Raw genomic sequence first — 27,242 nt, 5'->3', positions numbered from 1 at the left:
CCCCCTCCCTTTTCCCTCCCCTCCCCTCCCCTCCCTTCCCTTTTCTCTTCCCTCACTTTTCTCTTCCCTCTCCTCCATCCCCTCCCTTTTCTCTCCCCCTTCCCATCCTTTTAAAATCTTTGCATTGTTATTCATCACAGGATTCTTCACTACTTAACCCCTGATCCTGAACCTGCACTTGACTTGTCTGTTCCTCAGGTTCTTTCCGTGAGACCATCTCAAAAGGACGTTTGTGAAGATTAGAACTTGCATCAAAGGCTGAACTTACATTGGGGGCTTGGCACACACGAGGGCCCTGCTTCAGTTATCTGCTGCTACTTCACCAAACACCCCCAACTTAGAGGTTAAAACAATTGTTTACTGTGCCTCTTGACACTGTGAGTTGATGGTTTTTTCTGTTCGGTCTGTTCCTGGTAGGGTGACTGAGGCAGGGCACAGGTTCCCGGGAACGGGACTTCTCCGTGTTCAAACCCGAAAAGTCCCTGGCGAGCTGAGATGAGCAGGTCACGGCTGCTGCCCGTGTCCCTCCTGCGGCTGCAGCCGGCGGTGGGCTTGCTGTCCCGCCTGGGGCGTCTGGGATGGCTCCACTCACGTGGTTGGCAGGTGGTGCCGGCTGGGAGCTCAGTGGAGGTTCTGTGCTGGGGTTTCTAGGTTCTTCTCCATAGCCTGGGTTTCCTCTCAGCCCAGGGGTCTCAAGGTAGCCTTCCAGGAGGGGGTATTCCAAGAGAAAAGCCCCAAAGGGCAAGCACCTATAGATGGCGCTTCTGCCTGCTCCGGCTTGTTTGTGTCCCGCCGCCAGAACGAGTCACATGGCCTACCCCAGATTCGGTGCAGGAGGGACAGGAGTATGAGCAGGAACGAGGGGAGCCGTGGTCCTGGGTGGGGGGAGGGGCGCTGGCGCACCATGCGCTGGGAGGTGGGTTGGGTGGTTGCTGCGATTCTTACAGATACGGTGAAAGGCCTGGATTGATGGTCTCTGAGGCCCCTCCCTCCAGCTCCCGTGTTCCGTGACCCAGAGGATGAATGACTCGCCCAGGGCCACACAGGGAGGAGGGGGTCAGAACGAGATAAATCACGGAACTCACATAAGCAGCAATATCGATAAAGCAATCAGTAACTGAGAAACGACAGAAACATAAAGCATCATACATCTGAGCATTTGTCAAGAGTTTGAAGTGAGGCCGGACCAGCGCAGGGCGAGCCTCTCTGTGTCAGCCTTACAGCAGACAGTGAAGTGCAGGGAAAAGAGTCGGGGGGCCTGGGGCAGGGGAGGGGCCCCTGTCACACAGATGCTAGCCCCCTTCCCATAACTGTGCAGGCGCCTCGCTGGAGGGGCTCTGTTTTCATACTGAGGCTCAGAGAGGTCAAGTCACTTGCTCAAGGCCACACAGCTAGGACACGGCAGAGCAGGGATTCGAACTGGAACTGTCTGGTTGCAAAGCCCAGGGTGTGGTCTTGGAGCCCAGCTGCCTCTGGGCTTCATACCGTAGCAGCCTTTCTCTAGGAGGCTGGACCAGGGCAGGTAGTTGGTGCTCAGGTGGGCCCCAGCCTTCTGCCCCTCCTCTCTGAAATAGAAGGAGGCCACAAGGGACCACACCCAGTGGGTTTGCAGGTCAGGAAGTCCCAGTTAATTGCATTTTTCACCCCAAAGGCCCTTCTGACCTGCAGTGGTAGTTAAGGTACCTGATTGGTAGTTAAGGTCGGACGTTGGTTTGGGGTAAGTACCCTACCAGCTGTGGGAATTTGGGCAAAGACCTTAACATCTCTGGGCCTCAGTTTCCCCAGACAGCTGTAAGGATGAAAGAAGGGACGCACAGAGACCCCTGAGCCCGACGCCTGACTCCTGGTAAAACCCCTGTAAGGCTCGCTGGCGTCCTGGACTGAAACTCTGAGATCCTCCCAAGCTGCGGAGGAAGGAACAGGTGTGACAGATGACCTCTCTGGCCTCTTCCAGACAGGATTCTCCCTGCAAGGCCCAGGAAAGCGGGTGCAGACATGCCTGCCTCCCCCCGCCCCCCACCCTGCACCCCTCTAACCGCCAGCAGCAGCAGACGATCAAAGAGGAAACGTGAGCAAAACGGAACGGCCGGCCAGAGGCACTAGCTGTTGATTTATTCTCGGGAAGGGCCTCACGCTCCCTGGAACAGTGACCTCTATTAATGTTGACGCGTTCAAAAGCCGCATATTGGGATGCAGCGCGCCTCTCCTGTCCCTTTAAAGACCCTGCTGTTCAGTTTCAAAGACCCTGGCAGAGCGTGAGTCGTGTCTGGGAGCGCAATTCCTCAAGGAGGAATATTCCATCAAACGCTGCGTGATAAATGGGGGCCGGAGCTACTGTAGACACTCACTTTGGACAAGCAGCCCGGCGCTGGAGACTTCGCTAGCAGGGATAAAAGGAGATTCATTCCAAACAGAATGGCTGAACAAACAGCCGGCGCCTGTGTGCGTTTCTGCCGCCCCCTCCTTCTCCGCAGCCTCGGCTCCCCCTCCCCCTGCCTCCCCCCCACACACCCCCACCCCGGCCCGGGCAGAGCCACTGGCTGGGGCTGGGGGGACCCTCTGTGTGCTTTGCACCCACCATCTCATTGCACATCCACCGCTTGCGGCCTGGGGAGAGTTACTGTCCTTCTGCAGAGGCACATGAGGCCCAGAGGGTCGGGGACTTGCCTGAGGTCACACAGCCTGGTAAGCCAGGAGCCAGGAAGCGGGCTCTTTAGACTCCCTACAATACTAGCACTGGATGAACTCTCTAAGGCCAGCAGTACCAACCCATGGCACTTTGCAGTGGGGACCGAGAAGCCCAGATGGGGGACATGACTTGCCCAAGGTCACATGGCCAATTCGAGAAAGAGGAATTTTCTAGGAGTCCGCAGAGAAAGGCAGTGTAGCTTCTGGCCCATAGTTGGCACTTCGTGGATTAAGTCCATCTCCTTCACTCTCTCCCTCCCCTTCTTCCTCCTCCTTTCTGTAGGCAAAGCCAAGGGGATGGAGGGGGATGAGAGCAGAGGTAGAGAGAGCCTCTGGGCTCACAGTCACACAGCCGCCCTGGGTAAGAGTCTGGCTGAGCCTCCCTTTCATATGCACAAGTCCTGTGGATGAGGGTTGGCTGTGGAGAGAGTGTTGGGGGCCCAGGGTGGTGCTCTGCTCCGTGGGCTCCCAGCAAACGTCGTGTGGCTTCCTGAGGGCTGGGCCCTGGGCCCTAGGGAATCTGGGGTTGGTCACTGCCGCCCTGGAGCCTGCCTTACCTGCTCTCCCCTCTGGAGATGGACACAAGGTCTAGAACTGACTTAAAGTACCTTCTACGCTGCCTCATTGCTCACAAGAGAACATGGTGGGGGGTTCGGGGGGCTCCCGCTTGTCCCCGAAGGGCTGCTGCTGGTCCCTGCACGCACACCCTGCTCCTCCCTGCTGGCCCTTTCTCATGCTGCTTCCTTTGGGACATTTCCCTCCCTCCCTTCCTGCCTGGTGCCCACCTCCAGGGCTCCGCCTGGCCCTTAGCCTGGGCCGTGCCCCTCCTCTGGGCCCCTGCAGGCCCTGGGCTGGCTTCTCCCAGAGCGTTTGTGGCTGGGCAGTGATGCCTAGTCCCCATCTCCTTGGCTGGACCATGGGCATCTGGGGGCGCATTCCCCTCATGGCTCCAGGGCCTGGCACACAGTAGGTGCTCTGTAAATACTAGCGTAACCCCAATGGGTTTGGGAACTGCCAGTCCCTAGCCTGCACCTGTCCGTGGGCATGGGTTTGTGAGTGTGAGTGTGTGTGTGTGTGTGTGTGTGTGTGTGTGTGTGTGGGGCTCCCATCCCAGGTTCTTTGGGAAAAGGCCCAGGAGTCATTGTTCAAGGCTCACGGTCCTATAGATACCTCTCCTGAACCCCCTGCAGTGAATAGTCCTTGGGGACCCAGCCGGGGTCAGGGCCGGGTCCCTCTGGCCTTCGTTCATCACACCTCTGGGCTCCCCATCAATCCCACTCCTAATGTGCCCAAGGATTGATATTCTTTCTTGGCCTGGCCGAGGGCCGGATCGATTCCTGTCTTAAAGGCACCAGCCTCCCTTCAGAACCATCAAATGGGCATTCTGTGGAGGCGGTTATTTAAAAATACGGTACCTTTCATTTTGTTCTTGACTCAGAAATATTGCAGGCACTCACTTATTGACCCTGGGAGCAGGGCGGTGCTGCACTTGGTGATTCCAGTGGATTATCTCATTTCATCTCCCCATGGCCATTGAGATGGGTTATTATGACCCCCCTTTGGGTGAAGGCATGGAGGCTGAGGCTGATGTGGAAGCTTGTCCAGGGGGCAGAGCTGGGGCCGGAACCCCATTTATCTGATGCTGGATGCATTTGCATAATGAGGACCTGACTCAGCTGGGTCATAAGCTCACCCGCCCTCCCCACACCCACCAAGGGTCAGGGGACACCCTCAAAGCCCCCTGTCCTCCGCTGCCTGCCTTGCCAGGGCCATTCGGGTGCTGTGGGAGTCTCCCTCCCTGCTCTGCTTCGTGCGGCCTCCTGCCCGCTTGATTGCAATTAAGGATAAGAACCACTGAATAGGGCTCAACTGGCTAATTAATGACTTTCTCTTGCTCCAGCCAACTGTGGGGCCACAGTGCCTCTGGCCCAGGGTGAGAGAAGCCTCTATCAGGCTGCACGCAGCTCTCAGATTTTCCCTCTTAGACAAGAAGACACAGTGATCTCACTTGCTGGCTGCCTCCCATCTCCGTCCCCAGCTGCCGCTGCCAGGGCCTGCCACGGCCGTCTGGGATTTCCCGAGGCTGGGCCTTCCCTTCAGAAACANGGGTGAGAGAAGCCTCTATCAGGCTGCACGCAGCTCTCAGATTTTCCCTCTTAGACAAGAAGACACAGTGATCTCACTTGCTGGCTGCCTCCCATCTCCGTCCCCAGCTGCCGCTGCCAGGGCCTGACGGCCGTCTGGGATTTCCCGAGGCTGGGCCTTCCCTTCAGAAACTTCCTGTGAGATGCTGGGCTGAAATCTCAGGGCTGGATCGGCTCCAGGGGTCATTGGGTGCAGTCCCCTGTCCTCGTGTGCGGGGACCGACCATGTTGCCTTGGAAGGGATGGCGCTCTGTTCAGCCTTGTTTAGGGTGGTGGTTGTAAGATCCCGGCCACTGCCACTGCTGGATGGTGGGCTCCTGCCTGCAGAGCCCGGGGCCTGCGATGGACCTGGGGCAGCACATCACGAGCGAAGGACAAAGTGGAAACACCCAGGATCCTCTCTGGTGGCTGGTTCATTTTCTCTCCCGCCGTGGAGGCCATGAGGGTCTACTCTGGTGAGAGGTGGGTTTGGATGAAAGGGACCTGACTGGCCCTGATGCTAAAGGGAGGAAAGACACCCAGATCCTGTAACACGGGGGGGCTCAATGCAGCTCAGAGCGTGGGGTCCAGAGTCAGACCGACCTGTGGCGTCCTGACTCTGCCACTCGAAGCCAGTATCTGTGGACAGGGGATTTGACTTTGTGGGGTCCACGTCCTCCTCTGTGAACTGGATGTAGCACATACGTCATGAGTTGATGGAGAGGAAGTAAGTGAGTCTATCTGTGTACGTGTGTATCCCAGGCCCGGGGCCGATGGCGGGGTCATATAAGCGTTTGTGCTGCTGATTCTATTTGATCTTCATATGAGACTCCTTCGAGAGGATCAGAGATGGGGGGAGTAATTTGTCCAGGTCACACAGAGAGAGAGAGCTCCAGGCCCTACTTTCCTGTGTGGTGCTGGCTCCCTGGAGGGCCGGGGTCCCAGGGCTCTGACTCTCCCCTTTGTCTCTGATGCATCAGAGACAAGCCCCATCACCTCTTTGGGGCTCAGTTGTTCCGTCGTTAAGATGGTCACATTCCTTTTGTTGAATGATGGCAGATGGCTGGATTCGATGGAACGGATGGGATGGAAAGGGCCCTCGGAAGCAATCCAGTCTCTCTCTGTTCTTCGTGGTCGCTGAAGCCCAGCGACAAGCAGTTTCCAGAATCACACAGCATCGGGGACAGGGCCAGAAGCAGGAGTTTCCAGCTTCCTGGGCAGGAACCCAAGAGGTGATGCCAGGTGGCCCTCCTTCCTGCTGCGACCTCTGGGTCCTCCCTGGCTGGTGGGTGTGTAACTCCCATCCCACTGCTGGCTTCCTGCTTCTTGCCTCCTCCCCCCCCCCCGCCCGCCTCTGCCCATGGGTCTAGCCAGTTAGAGACTGTGCCTTTACACTGAAGGGTTCCCCTCCCCCCCCCCCCCCCGCCCGCCTCTGCCCATGGGTCTAGCCAGTTAGAGACTGTGCCTTTACACTGAAGGGTTCCCCTCCCCCCCCCCCCCCCGCCCGCCTCTGCCCATGGGTCTAGCCAGTTAGAGACTGTGCCTTTACACTGAAGGGTTCCCCTCCCCCCCCCCCCCCCGCCCGCCTCTGCCCATGGGTCTAGCCAGTTAGAGACTGTGCCTTTACACTGAAGGGTTCCCCTCCCCCCTCCCCACCCACAGTGAGATGGACACTCCCCCCACTCCCCCACCTCCAGGAAGCCGGCATTCTGATGGGATCATCATGGATAAGGTGGACAGGCAGGATTTTGTAGTCAGTTTCAGCAGGCCATCACACACGCCTCCTCTCCTGCATCGGGAGCCTGTCGAAGACTTGGGGCCAAAGGAGGGAGTGCGTTGGAGCCTGCAGAATGCTTGCCTCCCTCTTCCCAAGTCTCAGGACCTCAAGGAAAGACCTGTGGAACAGGCCCCATTGGCAAATGGGAAAGGAAAGATGGAGAGGAATCCCACAGGAAGTAGAGAGAAGTATCCTGGAAATAAATGATGGGCTGCCAGACCTGATAGGGAAGGGGGACTGGAATCCCATCCCAGGAGATGCCTGTCCCAATCCTGCTGGTATCCTGTGGACGCTGGATTGTTGGCACTCCGGAAAGCTAGTGTCCTGGGAGTACTGACATCTCAAGGTCACCGGAACCCCGATCTCCGGGACTGTGAATGCAGCGGTGTTAGCCATCCAAGAACACCGCTGTTCAGGAAGCGTTAAGTCTCCCGGAGTATTAATTCCCTGTGTTGTCGGTACCCCAGGAATAGCCCTTTCTCACCCCCAGGCTCTCAGCGACCTGGCTTTCCTGGGAGCTCATTGCAGGCCTGCTGGGGTCCCCGTGAGTCACCTCCTCCCTGGAGGGGTTTTGGAGATGTACTTCAGAGCATGACCATATCACCCGAGCCGTAGCGTCATCACTGGAATTGCTTCTTAGAGCGCACAACCGGGCCCGCTCTGGAGTTTCAGACTCGGCAGGTCTGGGGCAAGGCCCAAGAATCTACCTTTCTAACAAGTTCCCGGCGACACGGCTGTCACTGGTCCAGGGACCACATTGTGAACACCAGGGTCCCAGAATTTAGGTGCTCCAGGTCCTCGACTCCGGCGGCATCTTGGAATGACCTACGGAGATTTTAAACTGCTGCCGAGGCCCAGGGCCCCACTCGGAGAAATTGATTTCACAGATCTGGGCTGGGGCAGGTAATATAAAAAGTTCTCTATGGGACTCTAGCGTATGGATAAGAGCTGAGGACTGCCAGTCTCAGACAAGCACGGGGGGAAAGGGAGTAAGCAGCAGCCACATTCCGCTCACTGTTCTGAGATGGGGGAGACAAAGGCACACTCTGGTCCTTTGGGGGAGATCCTTGGGCTCAGCTCCCACCGGGAGCCACCTTCCTCATGGAGCTCCTGGGCTGGCTTTTCCTGGATCTGGCACTGCTACGGGGCCTGGTCATTCATCCACCCATATTCAGTAGACATGTATTTGGCACCTACTGAGAGCACTGCTTAGGTTCTGGGGCATACATACCGTTGTGGATGAAATAGACCAAGATCCCTGCCTTCATGAAGCTCATGTCCTAGTTCATAGCATCGATGTTGCAAAGTGTGGTCCGAGGCTGCCCCGGCACCCGAGTGTCTCTTTATTTACACGGACAGCTGGCAAAGTGATGGGACCTAAAGATTGGGCTGGGTCAGGGCTGGGCACAGGGGTGGTGGGATCTGGGCACAAGGGCACTGGGGTCAGGGCACAGGGATGGTGGGGTCAGGGCTGGGCACGGGGTGGTGGAGTCAGGGCTGGGCACAAGGGAGCTGGGGTCAGGGCTGGGCACAGGGGCACTGGGGTCAGGGCACAGGGACGGTGGGGTCAGGGCACAGGGGCACTGGGGTCAGGGAACAGGGACAGTGGGGTCAGGGCACAGGGGCACTGGGGTCAGGGAACAGGGACAGTGGGGTCAGGGCACGGGGCGCTGGGGTCAGGGCACAGGGACTTGGGGTCAGGGTACAGGAATGGTGGGGTCAGGGCTGGGCATGGGGTGGTGGAGTCAGGGCTGGGCACAAGGACACTGGGGTCAGGGATGAGCACAGGGGCGGTGGGGGAGGCTGCCAGCACACCCTCTGGGTGGATTCTCCAAAACCTAGCCAAGAAGGGAGGTCAAGCTGTTTCCTGGGTTCCATCTTCTCTTGGCAGACACCTTGGTTCAGCTTCTGGACTGTGGGCGCCTCGGGGCCATCCAGTGAATCCCTCTGCCCCCAGCCAAGACGACAGCGGGTCTTCCCAGGGGCCAGTCCCTGGGTGGTGGGTCTGGGAGCCCCTTCTGTTTCATGCATGTCCCCTTCTGTTCCTTCTTTGCTTTTGTTTCCCTTTTTTATTTACGCCTCGTCTCTGCTTCTTATTCTTGACCCCTTCTTTCTGCGGTTCTCTTTCCATTCTCTGCCTGCCTGTCTCCATCCCTCCAGGCACAGTTTGGACCCCTGACCCCGTTAGGACACTGGGAAGCATCTCGCACTGTTGGACTTCCCCTCTCTGGCTGCACCCCTTTCCTGGATGAGCATCGTCCAAGCCCCAAACTCATTTGTTTCCCTTCCTCTGCCAGTGGGTGCAAATCTCCCTCCTTGGCCAGGGCCTGAAGAGCAGACTGGAGAGTCCTGACTCTACCCCTCTGTTCAGGCCTGAAGGGGGTGGGGGCTACTCAAGGGTCAGAGTCCCCATTGAGCAAGTTCCCCTCGTGGGGGGGCCAGGAAGCCCAGCCCTCTGGTGTGGTTAGGGCAGTGATGCTGGCTCATCCGCTGCTACATTAATTCACTGAACATTTATTGGCTGCTTACAATGTTTCCGGCACCGAGATAGGGAGATAAATAAACCACAGTCCTTTCCTTAAGGACTCCAGTGAACACCATTCAAAGTGCCATCCATCTACCCTTCTATTCTTTTGTCATTCATTCATCTATCCATTCATTCATTCCCCTAACTACTGCCCTCCGCAGGTATAAGAGAATATAGGGAGGGACTTGAGACCATCCTTGCCCTCAAAGTCCCCCCCCCCGGTGGGAAAGACAGACAAGCAAATGGACAATTCAGGGGCTCTGAGCCCTCACCAGACTCCAGGTCTGGGCGGCCAGNCTGACCCAGTGTGGGGGTCGGGGGGTGGGTGGGAAAGAGGATCTGAGGTCTTGACAGGCTCCTAAGTCTCCCTGAAGGGTTAGGGGCTGCGGCCCAGAGCCTGCTATAAAGTGTGCCCCTTAATACCTCGATGATGGCGTGCATAAGAATGCAAACTGGCTGCCGTGGGGAAGGGGAGGAAATCTATTTCCCAGCTAGGAAATTATTGAATATTTAGGACCCGGAGCAGATCGTTTAGAGGGGGAAATGAATTTCTCTGGCTTCCTCTGGCTGAGATAAATCAGCCCAGATGCTTTCGTGGTTTCATTTACCCCCTCGGAACGGGTCTGGATGGGTGTCTGTGCAACGCTAAAGTCATCTTTCTTCCAGAAGTGGTAACAATTGCTTCCAAAGCCATCGGCTCTCTCTTAGTGCTGGTGTGGCTCCCCTGGTCAGCCCCTGCCCCTGCTTCTGCAGGTCCCCAGGGCCTGCAGCCTAGGAAGGGGAGGGGCAGGGCTGGCTGTCCAGAGCACCATCTCCCTCCTGATAGCGGAGGGCTTGCTGGCTCCATAGGGCTTGGAGCAAGATCCAAGACTCAGCCAATAACAATGGGAAACGCAATCAAGTGCCCAGGGTTGAGCCCAGGGCCTGAGCTGTGTGGCCGGAGGATTAAGGGGTGCAAGATTTAGGTTAGACTTACGGAAGGACTTATTTGTCAGAGGGCGACTGTGGTACTGCTCTCCCTAGGTGATTGGTCAGAGCGCAGAAGACTCATCTATGGGGGGAGGAGGCAGAGGATGGACTGAATGGCCTCTGAATCCTGAAAGATCCAGTGCTCTGTGATGCCCGCATTACCAGCCTGGACGTGTGTTAGACGCCTGCCTTGGCACTGGACGCTAATTTTTCCTTCACAAAGTTCTGTTTTTCTAGACCAGGGCAGACCTTTTTTTTTTTTTTTTGGAAGGAACCAAATAGTAAACATTTTTGTTTCTGCAGGCTGTACAATTTCTGTCCCAGCTACTCAACTCTAAGGTTGTAGGGCTAACGCGGCCTTAGACAGTATGTAAATGAATGGATGTAGTTGTGTTCCAATAAAACTTTATTTATAAAAATAGGTGGTGAGCTGGATTTGGCCCTGGTGTCTTGACTTCTCTCCTAGACCTACTCAGTTGTCAAACTGAGGGGTTTCTTGTCCTTGTCTGTTTTTGAAACAGCTCTATTTCATTTTCCTGATTAGGGACGTCGTGTTTACTTACAGTGAACATTTATATATATTAGAAGGTGAAAGCTGTTGGTAACCCTCCTCCTTCTCAAAAACCAACACTCTGCACAGTTTAGTGTCTATGTGTTTTTATCCTAATGCTGTGGTCTCTTTAAAGGTCATCTCGTGCAGCCCATATTTACCAAGTTTGTTATATTTTGAGTCCCAGGTTGACTCGTGTTGAAAAGAAAACTGAAGATGGCGGCCGACAGATGAATTCAGGGAGATAGGAAGTGGACCAGTGGACCTTTCTTTCTGGAATGTTCCTTCTTGGGGAACTGCGTGCGGTCCTTGGCGGTGTGTGCCGTGCTCCAGGCTGAGGGAGGAAGAGCCAGTGGGTAGAGGGGACCCGAGGGGCAGGCAGCCAGCTCCGTCTGGCCAGTGGGAGGTCTGGGGTCGCTAGGGAGACCCTGGCCCAGCAGTGCAGTGGGGACCCCTCCACAGCCCTGACGGTGGTCTTCCTGGCAGCGGGGGAAGGAATCCGGAGACATACAGGGAGCTGATTCGTTGGCTGCTACAAGGGGTTCTCCCAGACAAGGACGCTGGGACGTGGCTGATGTGCTCACCCCTGGAGCAGCAGGAACGTCCTTTCCAGAAAAACCTTCTCTTGATCTTAGCTCAAGTCACGATCTCACAGTTCACGAGTTCCAGCCCTACATCCGGCCGTGAGCTGACAGCAGGGAGTCTGCTTGGGGTTCTATCTCTCTTCCTCTCTGCCCCTCCCCCACTTGTGCTCTCTCTCTCTCCCTCTCTCTCTCTAAATAAACTTAAAAAAAAGGTGTTCATTAAGAAAACCCCTCAAATACAGGGGAAAGAGCTCCTAACCCTCCCCCACCCTTCGCCTTGAGCAAAGATACACCAAAAAATGGAAGAAACAGGGTACAAAGAGGGAGAGGGAAGTCCGGGCATGAGCAGGGTCCCCATGGTCCCCCAAGGCACCCGAGCTCCCTGGGGGGGGCGGGGTGCAGGGAGCCTGAGTCCCCTTGTAGATCCTAATGCTGTCTGTGCCCTGAGACAGGAGACCAGTCCCCAAACACCGACTTTCTTCGGCCTCGGTTCCACGGAGGAGAAAACGTCCTTTCCCAGCAGTGATAGGATGGAGAAGGGAGCATAGGACAAAGTGCCACCGGGCGAGATGAGTAGCCCCACATTGGAGTTGGGCCAGACTTGTGCCCACCGATCCCTGCTGTCGCCAACACACAGCTTGGCCCTCACTCACTCATTCCCAGTCCTCGGCGTTCTGGGATCATGCTCAGGTCTAATTCAGGTGCGGGGAAGGACCCGGGACGCCACAGTTTTCTGTGACAGGTGGAGCAGCCTGGTGGTGATGAGAACAGGTTTGGGGATCATTCGGGTCTGGGTTCAAGTTCCAGCTTTGTCACTTCCTCACCATAGGCAACTTTTGTCCCATTTGAGCCTCAGTTTTCTCATCTGTGAAATGGGTATAGTGTTAACACCCTAAAGATCACATGAGATCTTGCAGAATGCCTGTAGGACTCCGCTTTTATTCCTTTGATAAGATGTAATTTGGGGACATTAACATAATCATGCACTAAATCTGGGGCTGATAGGTCTGGAGAAATCCCTGGCTATGAACAGTCCGTTTCCCACCCCCCAGGCCTACCGTCCTGTAGAATCTTGAGAGTCTCAATGAGTAAGTCAGATGGCAAACTCCTTGGACAAGAAACTGGACCAGCTTGTTCTCAGCTGTATCTCTGCTGCCCAGCCAGGGCCCGGTGCCCAGGAGGGGCTAAGAGGTAGTTGCAGGAAGAAGGAAGGTATCAAAGATGCCCAGGGAAGGGCTTTCTCCATGGACAGCGTGAGAGGCAGGAACACTGAGCAGTGGCCTCCAGCCCCGCCTCCCCTCCGGTCTCTTCTTGCTTCTCTTTCCCCCGCAGCCCGAGAGCAGATGGCCCGGTGTTCCGCATCACCATGTCACGCCACAGAGTGATTTCAGGTTGGCTGGATCCAATTTGGTCCCTGAGTTAAAAAAAAAAAAAAAAAAAAGAGGTGTAATTAAAAACCAATATCAACAACGGAGCAGAAGTTCAGCTATCACTGTCGATTTTCCACAGGAGCTGGTGATGGGGAAGCGGGCGCAGTTCTGCGTGGTTCTAGAAGCTGGCCCAGTGGCCCTCCCAGAGCCTGTGCAGTTCCGGCAGGGACACCGAGGCTGGGCATCAGCCCTCGCGCCTCTGTTTTCCTCCATGTCCGGGATGGACCGGCTGGGCTTGCAGACAGGCCGACCCCTGTCCCTCTCTGTCCTGCGGTGCCGAATCTCTGGTCNAAAGTCAGACGCTTAACCGACTAAGCCACCCAGGCGCCCCTCTGCACTCCTTTCTCTATGATCCACTGCAGCCCCGCAGCCCCTCTCCCCTGTCCCCCAGCGAGGCTTCCCGGCTACCTGTCCCATCCCACGGAGAGCGCAGGGCCAGCAGTGGGGAGCTGGGTGGGTGCCCGCCCCTCCCGGCAGCTGGTGGGTGCAGCTGTAAACCTGTCATGAGCCCACGACGCTGCGAAATAGGTGCTGATATGCCCTCAGTTTTATAGACGGAGAAACTGAGGCTTGGAGATGAGAGGTGCCTTTGCCAAGGATAACAGCTGGGAAGGGGTTAACTTGGGTGAGGCTGCGTGAAACACAAGGGCTGTGTGGCAGGTGGGGATACAAAAACAGGTAAGGGAAACTCCCTGGTTTCAGAGAGGCCACAGGCAGGATAGGCCTTGCACCGGGTGAGCTGGCTGGCTGAACGGATGTATGGATGGACACATGGACGGATGGATGGACAGACAGACGAATGGACAGAAAGCCGTACTCAGAGTAGGGAAAACCAAGTAGCAGAATGAGGCCGCACAATACCCCCCTTTGTCCTCGATTTGACAGGTGACCAGGGAACAGTCCTCTCTGGCCCCATCACTAGCTTGCTGTGTGACCTCGGTGAGCCATGTAACCTCTCTGAGCATAGTAGTGCCCGCTGTGAAAGGAGGGCTGAGATGCCACAGTCTCCAAATTCCCCTTGGGCCCCAACGTTCCCTGCTTTCCTAGGTCGTAAGATCCGCACTGGAGCTGGAGAGCAGAGGTAGCTGAGTGGTGGCAGTGGTGGACGGAATTTTCATTCTGACTTGCTGAAATTCTCCGAGAGCAGCAATTACAAGCTGGCAGCTGAGAGTTAGACACTTTTGTTCATGCCCATAAATATTATTTTTTCCTTAATTAGCAGCCGGCATTTGAAAATCAGGCAATTTTTCAATTTCCCTCACATAGCAGGGAGGCCCCGAGCTTTGCAGTAAGTCCGAAGGCGTTCAGATCCCAGTGCTGACTTTTTCTAGCTGTGAGTCTTTGGGGGAGAGTTACTGAGACTCTGTGTTGCAGTTTTCTTATCTATAAAATGGGGGTGATAATGGTACCTACTTCGTGGGGTCACAGGGAAGATGAAGTGAACACAGGCGGGGATTTAGAGCAGCGCCAGGAACACTGGCGGAGTTGTGTAAGTATGGTGAAACCTTGCTTTGCGAGCACAGTTTGTTCCGGAAACATGCTTGTAATCCTAAGTCCTTGTGTATCAAAGCGAATCTCGAGAACCATTGGCTCAGTGGTGATCACGTGACATTCGGCGTCACGTACTCCTCATATCGCAAAACATGGCTCGTTTATCAAGTTAAAATTTATTAGAAATGTGTGCTTGTCTTGCAGAACACTCTCAGAGCGGGTTACTCGCCATCCAAGGTTTTACTGCACTGGTTTTTGCTACTATTATATTTTTCCCCGTGTGTATTAGTGCACTCGGGCTGCTGTGACACAGTACCACTTATTTTCTCTCTGTTCCGGAGGCTGGAAGTCCAAGATCAAGGTGCCAGCATGGCTGATTTCTCTCTTGAGGTCTCCCTCCGGAGACTGCAGATGGCCGCCTTCTTGCTGGGCAGTCACGTGGCCTTTCCTGGGTGCACAGGCATGCCTGGTGTCTCTTCCCCCACCCTATACGCATAGGGCCCTCTACTTCTGAACTTGCTTAGACTTACTCGCCTCCTTAGAGCCCAGTCTCTGGGATTAGCACTTCCGCGTGTGAATGGAGGTGGGAGGCACAATTACTAGGAATCAGCCGGAGGGTGGCTTCTCCGTGTGGTCAGCCTGGGGCAGAGGCAGTGACGGGGACATCGGACCTTCTGCCATAAAACGAGGCGAACCACGATGAGCTGGGGCACCCTCATTCTAAGTCCAGCTGCTTCCTTTGGTGACTTTCCCTGCCTCACCCCTGCATTCTGACTTTGGCTTGGAGGACATCTGGACCCAGAGGGACTGGTAGGGAGTTGGCAAAGATGGTACCGGGAGCTGAGGGAGGGAGAGAACGTGGAGATCCAGGACAGCCCGGATCCTCCAGGGTTAAGGCTTCCTTGGGAAAGAACATCCACAAACACCAAGGGAGGGAACCAGCAAAAGCATTATCATGATTAATGTTATTTCAAAGACTTAATTTTTCCCCCTCTTTCTGAACCGTTTGTGTGCTGTTATGCCGGATGCCGTCTCCTGATTCTGAGTGTCCTTCCCGGGGAGTAATTTGGAACAAGGTCAATGTTCACCAGGCAGGCTTCCTCGCCTTTGATACGCCCCCTGACAGCCCTCTGGGGCTGAGGGGCTGTGAGCAGCAGGAGGCAGCCTGATGGAGGAGGCCATGCATCAGGCTTGATGGAGGAGGTGAGGGGACCAGGCTTTCAGGCTGTGACCTCTCTTCACCCAGGGGCAGATGGAGTCTCCAACCCAAGGCGCAGGAGGGAAGAGTCCAGGGTGAAGATCGAGACCTTTATTCTGGCTCTGTTCCTGTTGGCTGGACGACTACCAACTCTCAGCTTCCTCACCTGCAAAGTGGGGACGAGAACAGGATTTTTTCCCTTCTGGATGGCTGTGCTCGCTCTTTGAGGTTTGCACACTTCCCAGACTCGGCTGTGCATGTCCTTCCCCTGGGGCGGGGGCGTGAGACAGGCTCTGAAGTTCTATCAAGTGACTGCAGTGTGAATGGCAGAGGTGGTGAATATATAAGTTCTTAGCCTCATAGGAAGTGCTCCAAGTACGCATCACTTCTCATCGTTGCTGCCACAGCCACTGCCATCGTGTCATCCTCATCAGCTTTACCACCAGCATCAACATCTTTATTATCAGCATCATCCTCACCTGCATCGTGTTTCGCACCATTGCTAAGTCTTCTCTATGCCCTGCCTTCCTCTCGTGCTCCAGAAGAGGTAACCGAGACCCAGAAATGGTTGGAGACTGGGCTTGAAGGCTGCTATGTTTTTGGGGGTTTTTTTTAATGCTTTATTTATTTCTGAGAGAGACAGAGAGACAGCATGAGTAGAGGAGGGGCAGAGAGAGAGGGAGACACAGAATCTGAAACAGGCTCCAGGCTCTGAGCTGTCAGCACAGAGCCCGATGTGGGGCTCGAACCCACACATCGTGAGATCATGACCTGAGCCGAAGTCGGACGCTTAATCGACTGAGCCCCCCAGGCGCCCCAAGGCTGCTATGTTGAGGTAGACAAGAGCCTGGTGGTTGAAAGTCAGGAGACAGATTCAGGTCCTGCTCTGCTAATGAAGCCTTTGAACTTTCTAAATAGACGAGCCCTTAGAGATAATCCAGGCTGACTTCTTCTAACACCTCTAACTTTCGGGGAAACATTTGATGCCAGAAGGAGGAGAAGGTATGGAATGAAGGGCAGAGATGCTGGAGTTGGATAGTCTTGCCTCCAAATGTCTATTCCATCACTTACCGGCTGTGTGACCTCAGGCAAGTCACTTCATCTGAGTCTCAGTTTCTTCATCTGTAAAATGGGATGTGATAGCCAGTTTCCATGATGGCCTCCCGTGATCCCCACTTCCTGGCATTTACACCTTCATTGGTCTCTCCACCCACCTTCTACCGGGCTTGGAGTCTGTGACCAACACAATATGGCAGAAGGGATGGTGTCCATTTGTGAGGCAAGAAGACTAGGTTGTAATAGATTCTGCAGTTCCTGTCTTGGGTCCTCTCTTCCTCTTCTTCTCTCTCCCTCTGTCTGATGACCAGCTCTGGGGGAAGTTAGGTGCCATGTCAGCCCATGGAGAGGTCCAGCCAGTGAGGAGCTGAGGCCTCCCAACGACCGCGTGGATGAGCTCGGAAGTGGATTCTCCAGCCCCAGTCGGGCCTTATAATGAGACGGCAGCCCTGCCTGACAGCCTGCTGCAGCCTCGTGGGAGACCCGGAGCCATCTGGCTAGGCACTCCTGGGTTCCTGACCCTCTGAGGTTACATAAGGTAACGAGTGTTTGTCGTTTTCAGTTGCTGAGTTTTGGAATGATCTGGTACCCATCAGTGGATACATAACACACAGAGATAATGATATCGATCTTGTAGGTTTGTTGTGAGGATGAACTTCAGGTAAGCACTCTGCATGGTACCTGATGCATGATGAAGGCCATGTGAAATGTGACAAAACAGTGACAGCACAAATAATATCACTGACAATGCCCCAGGTCACATAGCAAGGGTGTGACAAGGTTTATGATCCTGTGGCTCCCAGTTTAACCGTTTGTGCCCCCTAAGCCTTGCTGACTTTGGTGGGCACTGAAGGCTTTGTCCAAAAGAAAAAGCAGGGTCAGAGGGTGGAGGGGCAGAAAATGTGATGGCAGCGGTGACGGTTGCTGGGCTTCTGGGAGGTAGAGCTGCCATGGTATGCACGGGGCGGTGCAGGGCTGAGGCACAGGACCAGTGCATGTGCATATGTCTGTGTGTGTACATCTGTGTGCATGTGTACGTGTGCATGCATGTTACACATGCACGTGTACATGTATTTTAAAATACGCAACGCGGGTTGCGTGTACTCACACGTGCATTCATGCATGTGTGCACACATGTATGTGTCCATGCATGTGTGTACACATGTGCATTCATGCACATGGGCATGTGTGTAAAGGGCGCATGCACGCGTGTGTGTATGTGTGTGTAGGTCACCTCTGTAGACCCTTCAGCCCAAGAGTGGCCGCTTATGTGATTTGCTGCTTGCTTTTGGGCTTGCCATCTGAGGAAGGCACAGAAAAACCATGGCAACAAAGGGATAGTTAATGAGCCAGGATGGAGGAGGCCAGGATCCCGGGTATCTCTGAGGCCACAAAAAGACAGGTTTGGGGGGAAGATCCACTGGGGTTTGTTTCCCCGGTCATGTGAGGCTTCTTTGGTACAGTGATATCAGAGAGGGTCTGGGTGGGGGTTGAGCCCCTGACTCTCCAGCCCCAGAATTCCGGAAGCACGGGGCCCTCAGTGCCCAAGAGATGCCTCCTTTGGGGTCCTCTGCCCCGAGCGCCTGGGCTACAGATGTTACTACACACACGGCTCCTGCAAGGGTGTCCATGGCTCACATGAGCCTGTGACCTGAATCAGGAGACGTACCAGATGCACTCACTGGAGACACTCCGGAGAGATGGAGGTAACAGAGGGTAAGGGACCTGCCTCAGGTCACAAGCAGGCTGTGACAGAGTCGGGGCAGGGATCCAGCCCTCCTTGCCGGTCACTCTGGCCCAGAACGTGGGCTATGGTGGGTGACCTGAGGTGCGCTGGTCCAGAGGTGTCCTGTGCCTGGGGGCCGCTAGGGCTGGGATCTTCTGCCAGGAGAGCTGGCCCACCCCTGCCCCCTGCGTGGACCAGATGGGCAGCGCTTTCACCCCTCATGTTTCTCACCCTTGCCTTTATCACAGGGAATAACTGGGGCAGAAAATCCTGGGGGAGCACAAAGCCTGCCAAGCCTGAGCCTGGCACCATTTGGGCACCTGGATGCCAAGCAGGTTGGAATAGGATTGGTAGCAGGGGCCTTGGCGGGGGCGCGAACCACTGGAGCAGCTTGGCAAATGCCTCTCCTGGCTCCTGCCAGACCTTCTCTCTTCCCAGCCATGTGCCAAGAACATCTGGAAGAGAGTTTTCTGGTGGGTCCTGGAGCGCAGAGGCGGGTTGCAGGGGTCTCGGTCATGCATTTGCTCACAAGCACCTACTAAGGAAGGGAGAGTGGTGTGTGCCCCGAGTGCCCAGTAGAGCAGGGCACTGAGTGAAGCCCCTGTACCCCCTTTGTTGCACCTCCCATCGCTCCTATAATCTAGAAGCCCCACTTCACAGGTGAGGGAAAACCAAGGCTTAGAAAGTGGCAGAGCTGAGATTTGAATCCAGGTCTCTGTGACTCCCAAGGCTGCCTTTCCCCCCATCACTGAGCGTCTCTCTGAGTGCCCTCTATCCCTACTGTGTCCAGGGGTCGATCTGGAAACTGGAGATGGAGGTAAATGAGCTATGGACCTTGCCCTCACAGCGCACGTAGTTTAATGGATGAGTTAGCTATTGCTAGTATGTCAATGCCACATAACAAGTAGCACTCCCCAAATCTCAGTGGTTTACTAGAAATTACTCCTCTTGCCCAGCGATGAGGCTCTACTTCAGGCTGCACATGGACCATACTTGTCTCTTGCTCTCCTTGTGTGAGTGGCAACTCAGGGTCTGCTTCCCAAGGCTGGGCAGAGACTCATGATGTCTCCTGAGGCTTCATTTTGGAACCGGGACCATGTCCTGCTGCTGATCTGTCAGAGTGAGCTACCGGCCGAGCTCTATGCTGGTGGGAGGCCCTACAGTCACCTGACGAAGGCACGGCTGTCTGACTGCCTCACAGGGAGGCAGGAAGAATACAGTACGATAATCCAATTGTCTGCGGCAGGCAAGACAGACTGGGATGATAATACCATGGTGCATTTGATCAAATCTAAGAAACCATCAACTGTAAGGCACACTGGTAATTTAGGTGCCTCTAAGAAGGAAAAGCAGCTGTCAACTAGAGAGTGTGACACAATGCTTTCTTGGCTCATCATATTTTAATTTTATTCTTATTGAGAGCTATTTGATCCTTGGACGTGGAAGTGATAGCAGTATGAGTGGTGTTGCCCCGGGTTGCTCTCGCACAGGCTCTGACACCTGTGTCAGGACTCGCACTGTCCGAAGAGGCGCTGAGGTGTCATTGATTGCATGACATATGCTGATTTCAGGGACGTTCAAACATGAAAACACGTGTTTTGATTCTTAGAACTGGTGACATTCATTGTTCACTCACTGCGGTGAGCACCTGCTCTGGGACAGACCCTGTGCTCAACATTCTGTGTGGGTAAACTCACTTGCACCTCAGAGAATAAGGGGAACATATTAGCACCCCTGTTTTGGAGACTGAGTGGAGCAAGTCTCTGAGGGATGTGCTGCCTTGCCCAAGACCCACAGTCAGCAAGTGGAAGGCCTGGGATTTGAACGTAGGACAGTCTGACTCCAAAATGGTTAAGGATGTAGACACAGAGACAAACTGCCTTGTTTTCCTCTTCTGTAAAATGGGCATGATAGAGGTAACTACTCCATAGGTTGTTACAAATATTAGAATATTGAAGACAAGGTCAGGCACAGATCATTCCAGACACGCTGGCCACTCTGGGAGTATTTTTTGCCTCTCCGAAGCTAACATCGGTAAAATAAAAGCTACTACTAACTGCAGAGCAGGGAGCTATGGGAACCCAGAAAAGTGGGCCAGTATAGTAGTCCCCCCTTATCCAGAGTGGCGGGAAGGCTCAAGGCACCCAGTGGATGCCTGAAACTGTGGACAGTACCAAACTATCCCATACATATGTACGGTAAGGTTTATAAATCGGGCCCAATAAGAGATGAGCAAAAACTAATAATAAATAGGGCAATAACAATATACTGTCATAAAAGTTATGTGAATGTGGTTTCTCCCTCTCAAAACAGTTGATTGTGTTGTAATCACCTTTCTTTTTTTATTATTTTTTTCTTTTCCAAATTTTTATTTATTTATTCGTTTATTCATTCATTCATTTATTTTAATGTAATGTATTGTCAAATTGGCTTCCATACAACATCCAGTGCTTCTCCCAACAAGTGCCCTCCTCAGTGCCCGTCACCCACTTTCCCCTCCCCCACCCCCATCCACCCTCAGTTTATTCTCAGTATTTAGGAGTCTCTTATGGTTTACGTCCCACCCTCCCTCTCCGTACCTTTTTCTTCCCCCCTTCCCCTTTTAATCACCCTTCTTGTGGCGACGTGAGATGACAAAATGCTCGTGTGAGGAGGGGAAGGAGGGGAACGGCGTAGGCGTGGGACATGGCGCCAGGCTATACTGACCTTCCGGCGGTGAATCGGAAGGAAAGTTATCTGCTTCTGGACCGTGCCTGACTGCGGGTAACTATAACTATCAAAAGTGATGCCGCAGGTAAGGTGGGGGGGGGGGAACTGCAGCTTAGTGATTTGGGGTCTCGTCAAGTTGTTTCATGTGAAGTAAGCAAAGAGCGTGTGATTCACGCCTGTGTTTATGTACTCAAACGTATTTGTTTACCTACTGTGTGGAACATAGTACGCAGATTTGAAAAAAAAATTTTTTTAATGCTTATTTACTTTTGAGGGAGAGAGGCAGAGTTGCATGGGGGAGGGGCAGAGAAGGAGACACAGAATCTGAAGCAGGCTCCAGGCTCTGAGCTGTCAGCACAGAGCCCCATGTGGGGCTCAAACTCACAAACTATGAGATCATGACCTGAGGCGAAGTCAGATGCTTAACCGACTGATCCACCCAGGTACCCCTAACAATAAATGGATTTGAAACCAAAAATTTGGGAGCTAATTAAAAAAATTTTTTTTTAAATATTTTTATTTATTTCTANTGGGGGAGGGGCAGAGAGAGAGAGAGAGAGAGACAGAGAGAGAATTCGAAGCAAGCTCCAGGCTCTAACAACAGAAAGCTGGACACAGGGCTCGAACTCATGAGCTGTGAAATCATGACCTGAACTGAAGTTGAATGCTTAACTGCCAGCCAGGCACCCCATGGGGGCTAATTATTAAAAACTGAGATGTAATTTATCTGCCATGAGATGCACAGACCTTAAATATTCAGTTTGAAGGGTTTTTACAAATGTTTACACCTGTGTGACCACCGTCCCACTCACAATGGAGATTATGCCCATTACTCCAGAAAGTCCCAGTGTGCCTCTTTCCAGTAAAACACCTCCCTCCCCACCCTGTTTTTAAATTTCTGTCCCAGTAAATCAGTTTGCCTGTTGTCCAATTTCATGTAAATGGCAATGTACAGCATGTGCTGGCTTTGAGGCTGGCTTCTTTCATTCAGCATAATATCTCTAAGATTAATCCATGTATCTGTAGTTCCTTCTTTTTCATTGCTGAGTAATATTCTATTTTGTGCTGCTAATCATAACATGATTGTCTTCTCTGCTGCAAGCCCATCCTTCTTGCTGGCCTGGTGGAAATGGATCTGGGCCCTTTAAATTTTTTCCCTGCAAGCCGGCTAAGCCTGGTCAGTAGAGGGCGCTGGGGAGCCCGTGCGGCAGCACAGGGCTCTGCTTCCTGGTTCTGGGCGCCCCCCAGGCTCCTGCAGCTCGTGCAGACCCCAGCTCCTGCAGTGCACGGCCGCCCGCAGCCCCCCCCAGCACCACTTTGGAGGCAGTTCTGGCAGTTTTGACGTGGGGTATCTCTCCAGAGGCGACTTCTGTGGTATCCTCCAGGGAAGATTTCTGGTAAGTTCCCCAGGGTGGATTTCTAGCAAGTTCCACCAGCATGGCACCAGGCGGAGCTTTTGCCATGTGGTGGGTCAGAGCCACGCCCTGTTGCACAAAGTCTGGGTGGTGGCTCTGGAGGGTGTGTGTGTCTTAGGGGACATTTCCTCAGTTTTCCTTGGGAGATTTTTCAGCTTTGGGAGGGGACTCTTTCTTGGGGGCCTTACCTCAGCCTGGGGTGTGAGTTTCTCCCCCCCTTGGGGGGCAGCTATCTCAGACCCACGGTGGGGGATCTGTTGTGGGGGCCTCTGTATCAGCCTTAGGATTCTCTTTGAGACTCTATATCATCTGTCCTAGGTGGGTGGGGGCTCTTCCTTGGGGGCTTTTCCTCAGCTCTGGGAGGGGGGGTCTTTTTGGGGAGGTTCTATCTTAGCCTGACGTGGGGAAGCTCCTCTTTGGGGCTCTGTCTCAGCCCCTGAATTGGGGGGGAGGTCTTTCTTGGGCACTCTGCCTCAGCCCTTGGGGACTTTTTCTCAGGGACTTTATTTCACCTTTGTGGAGTGGGGGAAATCATCCTTGAGGCTCCTGAGGGGATGCTCCTGGGGGGTGGCATTCTTAGGGGCTCCATCTCCACCCAGGGTGGGGTCTCTTCCTCGGGTGGACTGTCTCAGCTCTGTGGGTTTGGCTGTTCCTTTAGCTGCTATTCTTACATCAATTATAATTCTTTATTAGCCATCGCCCCACTCATTCAATCCCCTATTAGAAGTTAATAATTCTTCATACGGAACTGTCTCTGTTGGAATTACTGCGTTGTTTCTTTTTCTTTTTTTTCTTTTTTTTTCTTTTTTTAAAATGTTTTATTTATTTCTAGGAGAGAGAGAGAGAGACAGCGTGAGCAGGGGAGGGTCAGAGAGAGAGGGAGTCACAGACTGAAACAGGCTCCAGGCTCTGAGCTGGCAGTCAGCACAGAGCCCGACGCGGGGCTCGAACCCACGAACCGCAAGATCATGACCTAAGCGAAAGTCAGACGCTTAACCGACTAAGCCACCCAGGCGCCCCGCGTTGTTTCTTTTTCTTGATTAGACCCAAACCAGTATGGAACTGGCGTCAGCAGTGATACGGGGTGAGGGTGGGGAATGGATCTGCAGAGATGAGATTTTTAGACTGGTTTTCTCTGGCCTTGAGCGTGGTGCCGAGCATCTGGCCAGTGGTAACTGGGGTGCTAAGAACCCAAGGCATGGCGTGGCCCCGCAATTAACCAGGCTGTCACCCGCGGTTGACTGAGTGAAGTGCCACGGAGGCACATCCCTTGGGAGCCAGAGCGATGCTGTACTTGACTGTTAATGGCAGTGGTGATGGCTGTAAGGACCGTGGGGGCGGGGGGTGGTGGGATTGATTCTTTTGAGGGCTCTTGAGCTTACAGAGAGAAGACGAGAAGTCCAGGTCCGTTGGCTCGGCTCACATCACGGTCTGAGAACCGGAGAGCATTCATGGCAGCCTTTACCGAGCTCTTGTGTTTTTTTTTTAATTTTTATTATTTATTTATTTATTTTCGCAGCTGCAGGGCTGGTATTGCTGAAAATCAAGCATAAAATAATTGTGCTGTATTGCTGAATTACAACCACAATTGAATTCACATCTTGACAGATTTCTCATGTGAAAATTAGGGCATCGATTGGGGAAGAAAGGGGTCCTCAAACATGGAATGGGGACATCGGTCGGACCCAGGTGAAACTGACTATCTTAGACCCCAAGTGGCTCCAAGCCTCCCTTACAGGTGGTGGTGGCTTTCCCTCCTGTGTCTGAGGATGCTATTAACCCCCTGTTTAAAAACCCTGGGACACAGTGCCAGGGTGGCTGAGGCAGTTGAGTGCCTGACTCTTGATTTCAGTTCAGGTCATGATCTTGCAGTTCTTGAGTTCAAGCCCCGTGTTGGCGTCTGTGCTGACAGCTCAGTACCTACTTGGGATTCTCTCTCCATTCTTTCTCTGCCCTTCCCCTGCTCATGCACACACACACATACTCTCTGTCTTTCTCAAAATAAATAAACTTAATAAGATAAAATTCTGGGATAGGAGTGCCTGGGTGGCTATCAGGTAAGCATCCAACTCTTTAAACATTTTCTTAATGTTTTATTTTGTTTTTTGAGAGTAAGACAGAGCGTGAGTGGGAGAGGGGCAGAGAGAGAGGGAGACACAGAATCCGAAGCAGGCTCCTGTGAGCTGTCAGCACAGAGCCTGACACAGGTCTTGAACCCACAAACTGGAAAATCATGACCTGAGCCGAAGATGGATGCTTAACCGACTGAGCCACCCAGGCGCCCCAGTAAGCATCCAACTCTTGATTTTTTCTCTGGTCATGATCTCGCAGTCATGAGATCAAGCCCCGTGTTGGGCTCCACGCTGGACGTGAAGTCTTACTTAAGATTCTCTCTCTCCTCTCTCTCTGCCCCCTGCCCCCCGCTTGGGTGCACACAGTCTCTCTCTCTCTCAAACAAGCAAACCAACAAAAACCTTGTGATAACCTTGGTGGGGACACATATCTGGAGAGAGGAAGCGCATTTTCCTCAAGACTTACCAAGATGGGGCGCCTGGGTGGCTTAGTGGGTTAAGCGTCCGACTTTCGCTTAGGTCATGATCTCGCGGTTTGTGGGTTCGAGCCCCGCGTCAGGCTCTGTGCTGACTGCCAGCTCAGAGCCTGGAGCCTGTTTCAGAGTCTGTGTCTCCCTCTCTCTGACCCTCCCCTGCTCGCGCTGTCTCTCTCTCTCCTAGAAATAAAATTTAAAAAAAAAATTTAAAAAATTAAAAAAAAAAAAGACTTACCAAGATGACTTACTGTTGTTACTAGACTCTAACTAGGGCCAACTCTCAGCATAGTGGCAGGGACACACTGGGACACCCAAAGAATCTCAAGGCTGCACTCACTATATCAGCAGAATTCTGGGGAACCCATGTGGGAGTGGATTCCCAGGGTTTTAGACCAAGGAAGGCAGGATATAACACTGGGTTGTTTCCTTGTCACGGATGAACTCACTGGAGAGGCCGGATTTGGTTATTAGCATGTGCCGCTGGCTGTAGCTCTAACAGCTTACTTGGCTGATTGGCTGAGATCTGGACCCAACGGCGGCCTACAGTTAATAAAGCTGCAACATCAGCTTTATTACAAAGGGAATCCAGGGGCTCCTGGGTGGCTCAGTCGGTTAAGCGTCCGACTTTGGCTCAGGTCATGATCTAGCATTTGTGGGTTCAAGCCCCATGTCGGGCTCTGTGCTGACAGCTCAGAGCCTGGAGCCTGCTTCTGATTCTGTATCTCCCTCTCTCTCTAATTCTCTGCTGCTCACGCTGTCTCTCTCACACAGAAATAAATAAAAAACATTAAAAAAAATTTTAGAAGAGGGAATCCAAAGGCGTGGGAAGACAGGAATGCTGGACTGGACATTTTGTGTGTGATGCGCACCCCCTCGCCCAGCACTGCTCCACAAGAAGGACAGAGGCGTTGAGAAATCCACGGGTGAGGGGAGCATCCTTGAAATGCTGCCTGGCTTCTCTCTTTTGTGGGCTGGGTGTGACTTTAGAGGCCGCCTCCAGCGAGAGGGGCTCCCTGATTGCAGTGGGTGTCAGGGCATCCTGGAGTAGTGGAGACTGAGGGACGGCACATCACTGCCAAGGATAAGGCGGGCACATCTACCTCAAGGCAGTGAGGATGTACAGGCAATCAGAACGTCGTCGCCTACAGGTATGGGATCTTTGGTGGTGGCGAGTGGGTCCCGGTGTCCCTGGAAATGAAATAAATGGCAGCTTACCAGAGTACTGCTTGATAGACATATAATGTAAAAAGCTCTGGGGTGGTTAGCCCAAACCCGACGTGCATCACCGTGACGGAATGTCTCTGCTTCCCCTCCGGGTTCTGTACCTCAGTCAGTTCCCAAGGCTAGAAAAAGCCCTTGGGAGGCGAGGTCCCCTTGAGGAAGAAGCCTTATCATTTCTTCAAGTACTTAATGTACATATTCCTCCAAACCTCCCCCAAAGGGACCTGGGGCCATTTACCAGAGTGACTGTGCTGGGGAAAAGGAAATACACAGACGGGTCAGGAATCGCTATGCACTGCTTCTGAATAAACCCTGATTTGGGGGGACCCACCGTGCCACTCCGGCCCAGAAGTCAATGTTGGGGCTTATGGTAGAAGGTGATAGAAGTCAGGTGATAGAAGGTGGCGCCTGATACGCAGGGGTCCAGACAGCCCGTGGACCCACCCTGGGTCATTCCCCCGGTTCCTGAACTGAATGATTACATACATAGACAGACTTAGCGACTAACCGTTCTCTCCCCTTTCCGTGTTTATTTTAAATGCACGTTTTGGGAGGTTAACTTTACAATTCTGTCTTTAGGTGACAGACTGTCCTGGGGAACTGTGACGGAGTTTGAGGAGTAATAAATACAGTCAGTGGTGACTTCTGGGGCTGTTAGTTTCATTTGATGGAAAGTGTAAGAATGATAGGTGTGTCTCCTTGGGTGGGAATGCAGAGTGGGGTGCTTCTGGAGATCAATGGGGTGAGCAGGGTTCCTACGGAAGCTCAATAGTCAAAGGGATGGAGTGTGCTGTGCATCCAGGATTGCCTTCTCCACTCCAAGCCCATCCTTCTTGCTGGCCTGGTGGAAATGGATCTGGGCCCTTTAAATTTTTTCCCTGCAAGCCGGCTAAGCCTGGTCAGTAGAGGGCGCTGGGGAGCCCGTGCGGCAGCACAGGGCTCTGCTTCCTGGTTCTGGGCGCCCCCCAGGCTCCTGCAGCTCGTGCAGACCCCAGCTCNGGTGTCAGCCAAAGAGGGATTCTTCTTTGATATGATTCTCTTGGGTTCTCTTTCTTTCTAGTCAGCCCCTTGTTAGTCCAGTCTTCTAGTATTGTTAGTAAGTTTTTATCCGGAACTTTCCGCATTCAGATTCCTGTGTGGATTCTCCCTCCTGATTGGTCACAAAGTGACTCACTCTGTGTGTCATAAATCATTGTTTGTCCTTCCATGAATGTCGGTATTTCCAATTTG

General features: G+C 53.5%; 2 protein-coding genes across 2 annotated transcripts in view; both read left to right on the top strand.

Moving 5' to 3' along the window:
- The window catches only part of ARHGEF10L (Rho guanine nucleotide exchange factor 10 like), a 206,112-nt gene that overhangs the window by 177,875 nt on the left and 995 nt on the right, over positions 1-27,242 (top strand). The window contains exons 31-40 of the mRNA XM_077775561.1: positions 800-916; positions 4,727-4,796; positions 4,902-4,970; positions 5,160-5,294; positions 12,551-12,599; positions 12,728-12,921; positions 13,040-13,101; positions 13,534-13,587; positions 13,696-13,729; positions 15,745-15,884. Of these exons, the coding sequence (XP_077631687.1) occupies positions 800-916; positions 4,727-4,796; positions 4,902-4,970; positions 5,160-5,294; positions 12,551-12,599; positions 12,728-12,921; positions 13,040-13,101; positions 13,534-13,587; positions 13,696-13,729; positions 15,745-15,884 (924 nt within the window). The remainder of the gene's footprint in view (positions 1-799; positions 917-4,726; positions 4,797-4,901; positions 4,971-5,159; positions 5,295-12,550; positions 12,600-12,727; positions 12,922-13,039; positions 13,102-13,533; positions 13,588-13,695; positions 13,730-15,744; positions 15,885-27,242) is intronic.
- ACTL8 (actin like 8) overlaps positions 22,072-27,242 on the top strand; it is a 66,576-nt gene continuing 61,405 nt past the window's right edge. The window contains exon 1 of the mRNA XM_077775796.1: positions 22,072-22,225. The gene's annotated coding sequence lies outside the window, so the exon portion shown is untranslated. The remainder of the gene's footprint in view (positions 22,226-27,242) is intronic.

Source organism: Crocuta crocuta, unplaced genomic scaffold (genome assembly GCF_008692635.1).
Source record: "Crocuta crocuta isolate KB4526 unplaced genomic scaffold, BGI_CrCroc_1.0 scaffold127, whole genome shotgun sequence".
In the NCBI taxonomy this organism is placed as follows: Eukaryota; Metazoa; Chordata; class Mammalia; order Carnivora; family Hyaenidae; genus Crocuta; species Crocuta crocuta.
Note: the sequence above shows the minus strand (reverse complement) of the source record. Positions and strands in the feature narration are given on the sequence as shown.